The sequence below is a fragment of the Mytilus galloprovincialis genome, chromosome 10, assembly GCF_965363235.1.
Source record: "Mytilus galloprovincialis chromosome 10, xbMytGall1.hap1.1, whole genome shotgun sequence".
Taxonomy (NCBI): domain Eukaryota; kingdom Metazoa; phylum Mollusca; class Bivalvia; order Mytilida; family Mytilidae; genus Mytilus; species Mytilus galloprovincialis.
This window is the reverse complement of record NC_134847.1, coordinates 57,299,913-57,313,024: the sequence shown is the minus strand read 5'-3', so window position 1 is coordinate 57,313,024 and position 13,112 is coordinate 57,299,913. Positions and strand designations below refer to the sequence as shown.

General features: G+C 31.9%; 2 protein-coding genes across 3 annotated transcripts in view; one reads left to right on the top strand and one right to left on the bottom strand.

The window, feature by feature from the left end:
* Positions 1-621: 621 nt before the first annotated feature.
* The window catches only part of LOC143047928 (uncharacterized), a 33,121-nt gene continuing 20,630 nt past the window's right edge, over positions 622-13,112 (bottom strand). Inside the window, exons 9-16 of one of the 2 annotated variants that reach the window (XM_076221277.1) lie at positions 7,235-7,425; positions 6,105-6,122; positions 4,707-4,893; positions 3,690-3,803; positions 3,287-3,409; positions 2,720-2,901; positions 2,372-2,473; positions 622-1,290 (exon numbers count right to left, since the gene is read on the bottom strand). In XM_076221277.1, the coding sequence (XP_076077392.1) occupies positions 1,152-1,290; positions 2,372-2,473; positions 2,720-2,901; positions 3,287-3,409; positions 3,690-3,803; positions 4,707-4,893; positions 6,105-6,122; positions 7,235-7,425 (1,056 nt within the window). In that variant the 3' untranslated portion in view covers positions 622-1,151. The remainder of the gene's footprint in view (positions 1,291-2,371; positions 2,474-2,719; positions 2,902-3,286; positions 3,410-3,689; positions 3,804-4,706; positions 4,894-6,104; positions 6,123-7,234; positions 7,426-13,112) is intronic. The other variant, XM_076221278.1, reaches the window with a different exon arrangement.
* On the top strand, positions 8,316-12,087 carry LOC143048797 (uncharacterized). The gene has a single exon (XM_076222670.1). It carries the CDS (start codon positions 9,535-9,537, stop codon positions 12,085-12,087), a length of 2,553 nt encoding a protein of 850 aa, XP_076078785.1. The 5' UTR covers positions 8,316-9,534.

Sequence of the window (13,112 nt, the reverse complement as noted above, 5' to 3'; positions counted from 1 at the left end):
CAAGACTAACAAAGGCCAGAGGCTCCTGACTTGGCACAGGCGCAAAATTGCGGCGGGGTTAAATATGTTTGACATCTCAACACTCCCCTATACCACTAGCCAATGTAGAAAAGTAAACGCATAACAATGTTTGTATGTATGTGTTGGTAGGAGTCTGGTTATTGGAATTGTGGTTTGTAGTACTGGGCTGTATATGTCTTTTGTGCCCAAAACACAAAAACTTAACCTTAACCACTGAACCTTGAAAATAAGGTCAATTACAGATGACACCTGCCTGTTTGACATGTACACATTACAATCATTCCATACACCAAATAAAGTTGACCTATTGTTAAGAAAAACAGATCAGAACACAAAAATTTAACACTGAGCAATGAACCTTAAAAATGAGGTCATAGCCAAATAAAATCTGCAAGAATGACATGTACATCGTTTAATATTTCTATACACCAAATATAGTTGACCTATTGCATATTCTATTAGAAAAAAAGAAACAACACAAAAGCTTAACTTTAACACCTGTACTATGCTAGTTGGACATGTTAATGCAGCCACTGCCGTATCACTCTCCTTATGTAGAGGTTTCTGCAACAAGTTGCAGGCTCAACAAAAATGAAACAATTGTTCATAGTATTTTTATTTATAATACTGGTTCAAAGTATTAAAAATTTTACAATCTTGTACTGAAAGACTTTGGCAAGATAATATTAAATTCAATAGCTAAAATCTCAGTCATTATATTATTCATGTGTTTCAAATAAAAATTCACATAGTATATGGTAACTACTGTTTAATTGGCACAAAGGAAAATAAATATCACAGCTAATCTCTAAATCACAGTCACAGCTAATCTATTTATCACAGTCACAGCTAATCTCTATCACAGTTGAAGCTAATATCTATACCACGGTCAGAGCTTATTTTGATTTCACAGTATCAGCTGATCTCCAGATCAAAGTTTCAGCTAATCTATCAAAGTTAAGGAAATGAATTTGACTACCATTTTAAAGGCTGTTGCCAGTTTTGGGATGAAATTGGATGAAAACTACATCGCTTAGAAAAGATTCCTGTTTCTTTAAATCTAATCATATGAATTAAGGTAAAATTCTCCAGACATCAGGAATTTTTCAGCACTGATTTTAAGAATAGAATCAATCAGAATTAGGTGCTTGGAAATCTAAGATTCTAATTCTGTCTTTCAGTCCTCCTACGATCCGGAGTTCATCAAATTTGATTGATTTTACACTTCCTCCTTCTTTACTTAGTTTATATGTCTGTATACTCTGTGGCCTGGAATAATCAAGGTAATATATATAAAAAAGATGTAATGGGGGTACCATTATAACGAATAACGGTAAAGAGGTAAAGATTCTTGCCAAATACACTTTCTTTTAGACGATAAAAAAATGGTCAGATTTTGACGAATCACGTTAATTTTTTTCCAATAATAAAGGAAAAGATAATTATTTGAGACCTCTGACGAATCATGTTAAGGATATTTTGGTGAATCACTGTAAAATTTTAACCAATTTGACACTAACATTAGCATAAAATGACAGTCTTACGGCTGGCGGTAAAGGGCATTTCTACCCTCATATAACATTATACATTTGACCTACAGAAATTATAATATGGTGGTTGTAGTTAGTTGTTGTATATTATATTTGTTTTTCCTTTATTATTTGATACTGAGAATTTATTAATATTCTTTGGAAACTTATTTTTGTGAAATTTGTGGGTACAGGGGAACCACAAATTTAAGTGTTCAACAAATCCTTGTTTTCAAAATTCCAATAGGGAACATACTTTTAATAATATGTTCAACAAATGACAAATTTTCTAAAGGAATGTGGGCAGAATTTGACAAAACCAAAGTTTTCCTTAATCCACAAAAATTGGTACCCACGAAAATAAATGAATCCATAGTAGTTAAATTACACTGTTTCAGTGCTTTCTAAAGCTTGTTATTCAGTATGTGTTTTGCTATTGTTGAAGGTTTTACAATGACCTATATATGCTAACCTTCCTCATTGTTCAGCCTTTGGTGGAGAGTTGTCTCATAAGCAGTCATACCACATCTTCTTATATAGAATTACTGGTTTGAATGATTATTGGTATTTAGTGCCACTTCCAACATGCTTTGCTATATCAGACCATGGAGAACGCCAAAGTTCCCTTAGGGACATTTGGCAGGAAATCATTATCAATTATGATTTGATAGATGAACAAAATAACGTTTATCATATTTCTGAACATTAGGTTCAATTCTTTTCACTCATTAAATTTATAGTTTCTGATGTTTACTTCACTATTGAAAACTTATTGAAAAAGAACTTTAAAATTTAAAATTTAAAACAAAACTGAGACTTACATTTTAGTATTCCATATTTTGACCAGTCCACCTTGTCCAGAACTTATTACTGCCCCTGTTATCTTCTCTGGATCCTCAATTTTCAGCTGCACAGATTCTACCCTTTAAAACATAAAATATAATAACCATATTGAAATGATTTAATAAGGCTTATTTGATGCATGTGTTTCACAATGAATCTGACAGTAATATGTATATAAATGTCATGATGGCAGAATTGTCTGTTTACTATGAAGCTTGAAGTCTATTTTGTCACATATTTTTAAGATGATAAATGCATTAATTTTACTTTTTTTCAATTGACTTAATGTACTTAAAAATTCATTGTAAAAATATATGAACAGTTACCTTTTCTCATGTTCATTGAAGGTTTTGATAAGTTTTCCCGTTTCTCTGTGTAGACAGACAACATTGTCGTACCCAGCAGCGATGAACCCTTTATGGTAACTGACAGCCATCACCGAGGTGGTGCTGCTCACCCATATTGTTTTCTTTACTTCACCAGTCTCCACATCCCATATCTTTACAGTCTGTCAAAATAATTAGAAGTATTGCTTCAATAACAGATGTAATAAATTATCTCCCCTTAATTTATTTTCTACATAACGTATACACTCCATTTTAAAGGCCAATATGAGTGGTCAAGGTCGTTGAAGATCCCCATAGTAGAAGCACTACATTTTAAACACAGAAATATCCTTAATTTCCTTAATAAAGAGGTATGATCATGACATCAAAGTTGAAATTAGGGTTCTCTAGCACCATATCATAAATTCTAATTTAACTAATTTTTTCACTTATAAAAAGTTTTCTAAAGGATTTCAATAACCAAGATTTATTTCACTACAGCAATAAATGTAGTGACCTTTATGATAGTCCTTATGTAACTGAAAAAAAAAACTTATCTGAACATACCCTGTCAGCAGATCCTGTTATAACTAAGGTTCCATCTTCATTCATATCTACAGCAAATATTGGTTTATTATGACCTGTCAGTGTCTTCAGTAGTAAACAGCGTGAAATATCCCATACTTTAGCCTGAAAAATGAGTCAATGTATATGTTTTATAGTTTATGTATTACATGCATCAAAATAATCAGATCATATTTTTGGTAAAACATTATGTGTTCAAGTATAATTTAAAATAAAATTGTTTGCAAATTAGATTAAACATTTCTAAAATGGTTGCTTTTTTAAGAAGGATGTTATTGGCCTATAACAATTTTAAAACTATTGATTGCACACAACTAATACACCTTTATTATTTCATATGTATTACTATGGCTTAGGGGTTGTTGTAGATTCCATTGGTACTTACAGTTTTGTCTTGTGATACACTAACTAATATTTTCCCATGTCTGACCATGGCCCATATTGGTCCATCATGAGCTAGAATAGATCTCGCCATTTTTCTCTCTTTCACATTCCAAATCTGTAAAATGAAATAATTGTTGCATAAGCAGTGTGATAATTATGAACTAAATTAGAGTAGGGTAAAACAAGTAAAACTGTGAGCTACTGCTCAGTGATGATACACCTGACCAAATACTTGACAGATAACAGGAAATTGTTGAGTAATAGATCTGAAAATCCATTACACAGTACAGTTGACTTTTACTGAATCTAAAAAGAGATTCATTTAAATCACAGCCAAAAATTTCATTTAATTCAGTATTTGTATTGTGTCCCGGGATAGTGTCACTATATAAATCCTTGATTTAATCAAGCAGTAATTTCATTTCAGATTTTTTTTGTCCAAGATATCTGTTCTTGGCTTAAGATCAATTAAAGTCCTTAGTTTTTTTTTGTGAAACCGACTCCCAACCACTTAAATCCCTCTGCCTCTCCTAAACCATCACAATGATAAAAAAAATCACCATGAAACATGTACAAAATACAAAATCTAGAAAATGTTTTTAAAGAAAATAAGCAGCAAAAAATAAGAGAGATTCTATCATGTTCATGAAGTTGGGTACAGAACAGTTCCAAGATGGTGGTAATTTCAGTTATTGGCATATAAGAGGGTCTGGATGGGGGGGGGGGGGGGGGGGGGTGGTGGTGTCTGTTATTCTGTAAACATTTAATTTTCACCACTTTTTCCTCTAATCTTCAAAAAAATTAACCCCTTTTTTCTCTAATCTTCAAAAAATTAGACTACACATTTCTCTTATCTTCATTTTTTTTGCCCGTTATTTTCTAATCTTCATTTTTTAAGGGCATTATTCTTTAATCATTTTACCCCATCCAAACCCTCATATAAAATCAGATCAGCTCTGAAAAATGAACTAACTGAGTATTTCTGTTTTACTAGTTGCAGGAAGACCATTGTTATTACCTTGATAGTTCCGTCATGAGAACCACTCAGTATTAGGTTAGGGGTGAAGAAACTAAGACACCAAACTCCCCCTTGGTGTCCCTCAAATGTATGTGCACATCTTCCAGTCTTAATGTCCCAGATTTTGACTGTTTTGTCCTGACTTCCACTGACAAGTATATTTCTGTCAAAGATGACTGCCTCGACCCTGTAATAAGACAACATCTTCTGTTATAATATCTGGTGCAGGATGGATAGAAAATGGAAGGTGTTTTGCATATGTGTCTTACAGTGGTTTCATAAATTTTTGTAGGTACCAATTTACACGATTATGGAAACCATGCATTTTCGTGGATATGCGATTTCGTGGTTGTGTCAAAATCTGGATACAACTTTATTGAAACTTGTATTTCAATGACGTTTAAATTATGGTTCACATGTACCCACAAAACCCACGAAAATTGGTATCCAACAAACAATAATGAATCCACAGTATCATAAAAACAGTGAAAAAATTGAATGCATGATATCCTTATGTTTTGGACTCTGACTACAATGAATTAATAGGGCCACTGTTCTATGAACTTCTATCTGATGACCTTGAAAAAATACCCATTCAGATATGTTGGTCAAGGTCAAGATGATTATTCAAATGTCAGAAGACATTATGCATTTATCAAAATAAATGAATAAAATTTCATCAATCCATGAAAATGTGTACCCATGACAATGAACATTTCCTGTTTCCATTCTCCATTTTAAATCCAAAGTTAAATTATCTGATATTCTGATATTTTTTTTTTACATTTGACCATTTCTCTAGTATGAAACTTTTGGTTTTTTTTCTCTATAAAACAATCTCAAATTAACTTAAGAAACTGATCTTAAACTTAAAAAGAAGTCCACCAGAAACCTACTGGCATAAAATGCAAGAAGAATATGTAATTCAGAGAATGGGTTTTATAAACAATATTAAACTCAATTGTATCTACAGAATAGAGAATAAAGAAAATTATTCAAAAATTGTGATGAACTTTTCTGAAAAATCTAAAGACAAGAATAGTTTAAGTTTGTTCAATTCTATATGTGAAAAAGCTGCTTTTTGTGAGTAATTGTGTGTCGATCTACATCAGAAATTTAAAAAGCAGAGAAACCTTTTAAAAAGATATGTGAATATACAGATATAAAGAACTAAATTCACGAATATTAATAATAAATGGATATAGTGAATATAGTAAAGCAGAAAATATAATAAAATCAAAATAGCGCAAAAGAAGAAAGGGCACAACACAAGACAAACAAATACAAAAAATAAAAAAGCTAATACATGTAATGCAATATGCATTGTCTCAAACACGTCTATCATAAAAATATAAATATAAATAAATTAGTCAATGAAAAAATGCTAAATAAATATACCCAACTGCTTCCTTCCATCTGGAAAAAGAATGGTCTTATAAGCTAAATATTTACCATTAAACTAAATTTTTAAGGCAATTTGTCTCCTGGTTGAGAGACAATAGCTTTGATGTTGCTTATATCATATTGGTAGTTTTTTTTCAACTTATGGCTTTGAAAGTTCGGTCATAAATTTTCTCCAGGTCAATTTGTTTCCTTGGTAGATAGCCAGTTTTAACATTTTCATTCTTTAGTCTCAGGTTGATGTTTTTTTCACTGGCATTTATACCACATCTTTTTATTTTTATTACAACTGAAAGATTTTTTTAACTTCAAAGGAGTAGGGGCAATAAGGCCCTTATTTGGCCCAAAAATTACTGCAAATTTAAATGTCATCACACATATTTTTAAATTACTGAAAAGTTATCTCAGGTAGAAGGTATTCAGAAAAACAAAATAATTATGGACATTGAACAAGTTATCATGGCAACAAATCATGCCTTAATTTGCATATTTTGTAAAATTTTGTGATTTTCCTTGTTTTTCATCAAATTTTTAAGTATATTTTCGATTGGAAAAGTATATGTGCACCAAAGAAACAACTTTATATTTGGTGAGATTTTGTCAATAGTAATTATAAAGCTTCAGTTAAATTATTTTGTTGTTTCTTGGCTGCGCACGATGTTTCCACAACAGAAATAAAGATAGAAAACTGCATAAATTCTGAATTTTCATCGTTTTTGTGAAAACAGTACATATTATGATGTAATTGTGACGTCATCCCATCAGAATCTTAATGTTTTTCATTTATATTTCTTCAGGCCCTATGCATTTCTAAAGATTATGTGCCAATTTGAAAAAGTTATCAAACATTTTATTTTCTTGGGCCAAAACCAGGCCTTAATGCCCCTACTCCTTTAATTAGTTGCATTTTCATGCAAATATCATATATAGATTGATCGTTGGTGTTTTAACCCCACTTTTGGGCTATTTTGCGGCGGTCAGATTTTATAGGTGGAACTAGCAGGAGTGCCTGAAAAAACCCACTGACCTTCAATAACAAAACTGACAATCCTAGTCAATTAAGATTGGAGTCAAATTTCATATACATTATCTATCTAATACAATTTTGACAATATGTAATTACTTACGGAGCTGAATTACCCTTCATGTCTACCGTCCTGTAAGTGCCATGATGCCAGTTCCTCTCCAGAATAACATTATCTCTATACACTTTTTTCCATACAGGGTCTGTAGGTATAGTCACTTTAATATTGACAGCATCACATTTCCATTTCCATAGCTTGTTATTATGTGCTAAACTGTACCAGGATTTACTAACCTGGAAAATACAATAGATCTTAGACAAATGCTTTATGTTCGATTAGGTCAAGGTTGAATATTGCTAACCTTGATATTAACACTTTTAAATGCTTTTGTTAATTCAAACCTTTGATAATTCATAAATGAAGTACCACAATAGTAAAATCTGAACTTGCTCTTTATATAAAATTTTTTTTTTTTAAAGAAATCCCATATCTATTGCACAGTTCAACAGACCATGCCAAATTCAATAATTCAATATCCCTAAAAAAAAAATAGACAAGCAAATAAACAAAAACAACACATGGTTCAGAGACCTAGACTTGATACGGCCACAAAATGTGGTGGAGTTAAACTAGTTTAAGATGCACAAAAACCTCCTTCTTGATCTATTTACATATCTAGATCATTTGTCATTAAAACTAGTCTGATACAAGTTATCTGTATTTAATATACTAACACTGCATTTAATTTTATTAAAAAAAAGAATTTATATAGAAAGACCTTTCATATAAATCTGTGATTAAAAGAAGAAGAAGAAATATGTCAATTTGATATAACTGGTATGACTTATAATTTACAGGGGTTTTCAGCCAAAATCAGTTAAATGGAACCAATACCACATAAACGAGTCCAGCGCATATCATTGATGCTTTAGATCATATAAAAAAGTAGTTGGTCTAACAACGGCGTGTATTCTTATAAAATAAAAAAATTACAAAAAAGTCCTCAAATTATGTGATATTCTGATGACAGACTAAAAAGTTATGATATTTTGAAGTTTGAAGGCCAACTCAAAACGCTGTGTCCAAAAGCGGTTGCAAAAAAGGACATTGCATTTTACGTATCAAAATATGATCAATAGCGGTACAATTTGCGCGCTGTTTACCTTTCTACAGTTACAGAATCAGATAAAAATAGCAAGGTACGTGTATAAGTTAAAATTCCATCAAAAATAAATTTTTATCGAATGTCCAGTCATTTTATGTGAATTACGTTACGTACATGTAGAATTCATGTCTACCATCTAATCTTGCCGAGAACATGTGTCTAAAAAGAATAAAATAATAGCCATTTACCCTTTTAAAAACAGGTGTATCATTTAATATGTAATATAGATATGTGTCTATATATAAACAAACTTATTTTAACATTTTTTTATTTATTTATTTAAGAATGTGAACTACGTTACGCCAATATATCATAATAAGGTATTCACAAGACATAAAACGAACCCAGTATTTAACAATACCATAAGCCTAATAAAAAAAATGTATGGTTGACATTGTTGGAGGCAATTATTCATGGAAAAAATCTTGTTCCATCATAAAATGTGAAATACGTGATGTGAACTTCGTTACCATGGCAAAACTAAATCTTTCTTTTAACCTTGTGTTTGGTGCAAAAATCTTTCCTTTATTCATAACTCACAACCGGAAACTGTAGCAGACGAATTTTGTGCTTTGGGAAAATGCAAAAACAAACAATTAAACAAAAGTGTATGAACTTTCTGTGGTAGGTAAATATTAAAATTGACATAAACAAGTCATAAATTTGACATGAAAGATTCGAACCCTATTATAGGGGATAAAAAATATGTCGAACTTACATGCATTAAAAATCAAAGCACTGAAAGTTCTGTAAGGTGATGGGTCATATTCATTTATCGAGAAAACGTAGTTCACACTTCTTGTAACGTAATTCACATAGAATAAGTAAGGGTATTCAGCGATTTTATTTATGAGATAATGTTATTGTAATGAAACGGGAGTATCGAAATAAAAGAAACAACGGTTTTGCTACCCCCTAACATTGAAAACACAATTGTTTACACACAATGATTTATAAAAGAGGGTGCATATGCAAGTCCTATACAATGGCGGATACTTTCAATTTATTACACCTTGTTCTTTTCATGATAAAGCTTGAATATTGCTCACTTCAAAGTAAATACCATATGTAAACATACATACATACACATACATATATACAATACAATACATACGTGATACGAAAATAAGTGCATATTTTTTTATACATTAACGATAAGTCTCTCATGAGTAATTATTGTTAACATATAGACAAAAAAAAAACTATATATATTTTTTTTCTTTTAGATTTGCTTGAAATGGGGAAAAGCAGAGCCGAAATCCAAAAAGCCTACAGAGATCGCAAAAAGGAAAAGGATGGAAATGCGTATCTTCAGAAAGAGAGAGAAAGAGTAAAACGTTATTATGTTGATACATCCGCCCTATCAAAGAAAAAACTAGAACAGAGAAGGACGAAAATACGACAGTGCATGGCAAAAAAGAGAGCTAAAGATAAAGTCCCACAAAATGACAAAGACGAAGTACCAGAGTGCTCAACAAGATCTAACACACAACAACAACAACAACCTCCAATGCTAGTTAAGCTAAATTTTCCATTGAAATCAAGAAGCAAAATTCAGACGAGAAAAAGAAAAAGTCGAGCAGTTGCCAAAGCTAATTATAAAATAAATAAAATGACACAGAAAATTCAGGAGTTGAAAAGACGCAACTGGACTATTACAAAAAGATTACAAAGAAGAATGGCAAGAGAAAATAAAGATAATAAGAACAATCTGGAAAAAACGATTACAAGCCCTATGCGTAAAGCAAATCAAGATTTGAGAGAAGCTAATCTTTCTCCGACCAAATATCCGGACCTTCAAAAGAAACTTACGTATCACAACTGCCTTATATCAGAAATTAAAGAATCAGTAAGTCACGAGAAAAACAAATTTCCTGTACTACAAGTTATAACAGGAAAGGCCATACGAGATCATAAATGCATTAGAAGGCTAAGCTATGACATCAAGGTAAATCGGAAACAGCTGATGAAAATAAAATCAAAAAGAGAGAAGGAAAAAAAGAAAACCCGCATGAAGGCTGCAAGAGAAGATCTTCATTCAAAAGTATTAGTCTTTCTCGAGAGGGACGATAACAGTACTTGTCTTCCGGGAAAAAGAGACAACAAAAAAGACGGAAAAGAGAAAAAGCAAAAAAGAGTGTTAAATGACTATTTAGACAATCTACATCAGAAATTTTTGTCAGAGAATGTACTCACAAAATTAAGTGTTTCTGTATTCAGACGTTTTCGGCCAGCAAATTATGTATTAGCATCTTTTGGAAACAGGAGAACGTGCCTTTGTCAGCGCCATCAAAATAAGGCATTAAAAGTTAGAACATTGAAAGCACTAAATATTACTACTACATCAAATCCAGATCAACTTATAAGACAGATGACAGATGAGGAAGTTTTAGCAAAAATAACTGAGTTGGAAGATGAGAAAATAAAATACTCTGAATGGAAAAGGGTTGATGTAGAGGAGAAGGGAATGATGAAAAAGAGAATCAATGTTGTGCAATGTGAGGCAAATAAACAGGAATTCGGCACACTGATCAGAACATCGTTAAATGAGTTCCGAGCTCATGTATACAGGGTACAAACTCAATATGAACAAATACGGACACTAAAGGAGAACTTACCAAAATATAATGTCATATGTCAAATGGACTTCGCAGAAAATTATTCATGCGTGCATGCAGATGAAGTTCAATCCGCTTATTTCGACAAAGCTTCCGTTACATTACATCCCGTTGTTTTATACTATAAAGTTGACGGCGATATTAATCTTCATCATAAATCGTTCGTGTTCGTTTCCGACGAACCAGGTCACAATTCATCAACGGTATATGCATTCATAAAGGATTTGATACCAAAAATTTTGCAAATAGCTCCTGGAACTAAAGCTGTACACTACATCACAGATTCGCCAACATCACAATACAGGAACAAATACATTTTTCATTTAGTAACGTTACATGGTATGTTGTTTGATGGAATCACAGCCTCTTGGCATTACTTCGAAGCTGGACACGGAAAGGGACCCTGCGACGGGGTAGGTGGAACGGCAAAACGACTTGCAGACATGGCCGTTAGACAACAAAAGGTTGTAATCCAAACACCAGTAGATTTCTTCAACTGGGGGAAGTCTCAAGAAACAAGTAACATAACTTACATTTTCGTTCCTAAATCCAAATGTCAGAGCGCAAACAACGAAATGAAAGAATGGAATGCTGTTGCAGTGAAAGGCACCATGGAATTACATGCTGTTGTTCCTATTACAAGAAATGTAATAAGCATAAGAAACACCTCATGTGGCTGTCTACTTTGTTTTAGTGGCGGACGCTTTCATCCTGCTTGTGACGGCTGGCGATCTGTTTCTCTGGAGGGGAAACAAAAAAGAAATGCACCTGGTACTGAAACCAACGAGATTGAATTACAGGCAAATGATCCACAGGAAGAAGAAGTAGAGCGACACGTAGAAGGAGGAGAGTCATTACTAGCACAACCGCCAATAGTGTTTGAGCAGAGCTACCAAAAGGACACGTTTGTGGCAAGTGTATATGACAATGTTTGGTACATTTGTAAGGTGCTTGATTTTGACAACAATGATAATGAATATCAATTGGCCTTTATGACAAAGAGCAATCCTGTATCCCACACCATGAAGTGGCCAACAAGACCTGAAGAACTGTGGGTTACAGAGACAGACATCGTTTGTCAAGTCAATAACCCGGCTCCAGTAGGCAGAAAACCTGTCCGAATGTACAAATTATTGCCGGATGATGTAAATAAAATTGAAAGTTTACTATAAAAACAAACATTTACATATGCTTTATTCATGACTTGTGGTAACGTAATTCACAAAAAGTGAACGTTGATGATTATCTGTTCATTTATGAATGTTAAATTAATTGTAATATCGACCATGTATCAAATTTATCCATAAATACATTGAGATATTTGGCGTTTTTGCTTCATTTTTTACTATTTTGTCTAATTGAATTTGAGTGAATTACGTTACCACTGACTCATGAATATTGTTTCTATGCCTTTGTCGTATAATATAGATAATATATATGTTAAATGGTTTAAATTTTCAAATTCTATCTTATTACGTTATGAATTTCATATTTTAATTGTTGATATAAAGTTTGTTTCTTGAATTTTGTTGATTAAATCAAATAAGAATACTATTTGTTTATTCATATATGATACTGTAAAACCAGAACTCATTCCAGACACCCACCAATCATTATGTATTCATAAAACAAAGAATCAAACTTTATAATATATTGCTACACATATATCATGTATATATATACTTCATTTAAGTCAAACATTGCATTTTAAAAACATTTGAGTATTCGTGTGAATTACGTTACCTGATAGATGCTTTTCCAATGCAAAGAAGTTCAGTTAATACAATGAAATTATGGACAGATTTTTTTTTAAATGGAATAAAATATGTACTTATATTGATTTGAAAAATATTTCTAGCATTCAATTGCGATTATATATTATATATTCAAACGTGAAAAATATGTATTTCAATTTCTAGAAAAACATCCGAAGATAATTCATTATGACGTCGGAAAAAAACTGGGAAAAAAATTAGAGATGCAAAATGTCTACAAAGATCGATGTTTTTCCAAAACTTATATGTGATTGAAGTTTTTAATATCTCGATTTATGGTTATCTTGGATTGTCATATTGGTAATTTCTTTAGAAAGATAAGAGCAGAGCAAGTAACGTAATTCACAACATGTAGTAACGTGGTTCAAATGAGTTGCTGAAAAAAATATAAAATAAGACTATTTGGTGCTCATAATAAAAAA

Bases quoted from the DNA above. Each gene is read 5' to 3' on its own strand.
- LOC143048797 (XM_076222670.1), top strand. From the start codon at position 9,535: ATGGGGAAAAGCAGAGCCGAAATCCAAAAAGCCTACAGAGATCGCAAA.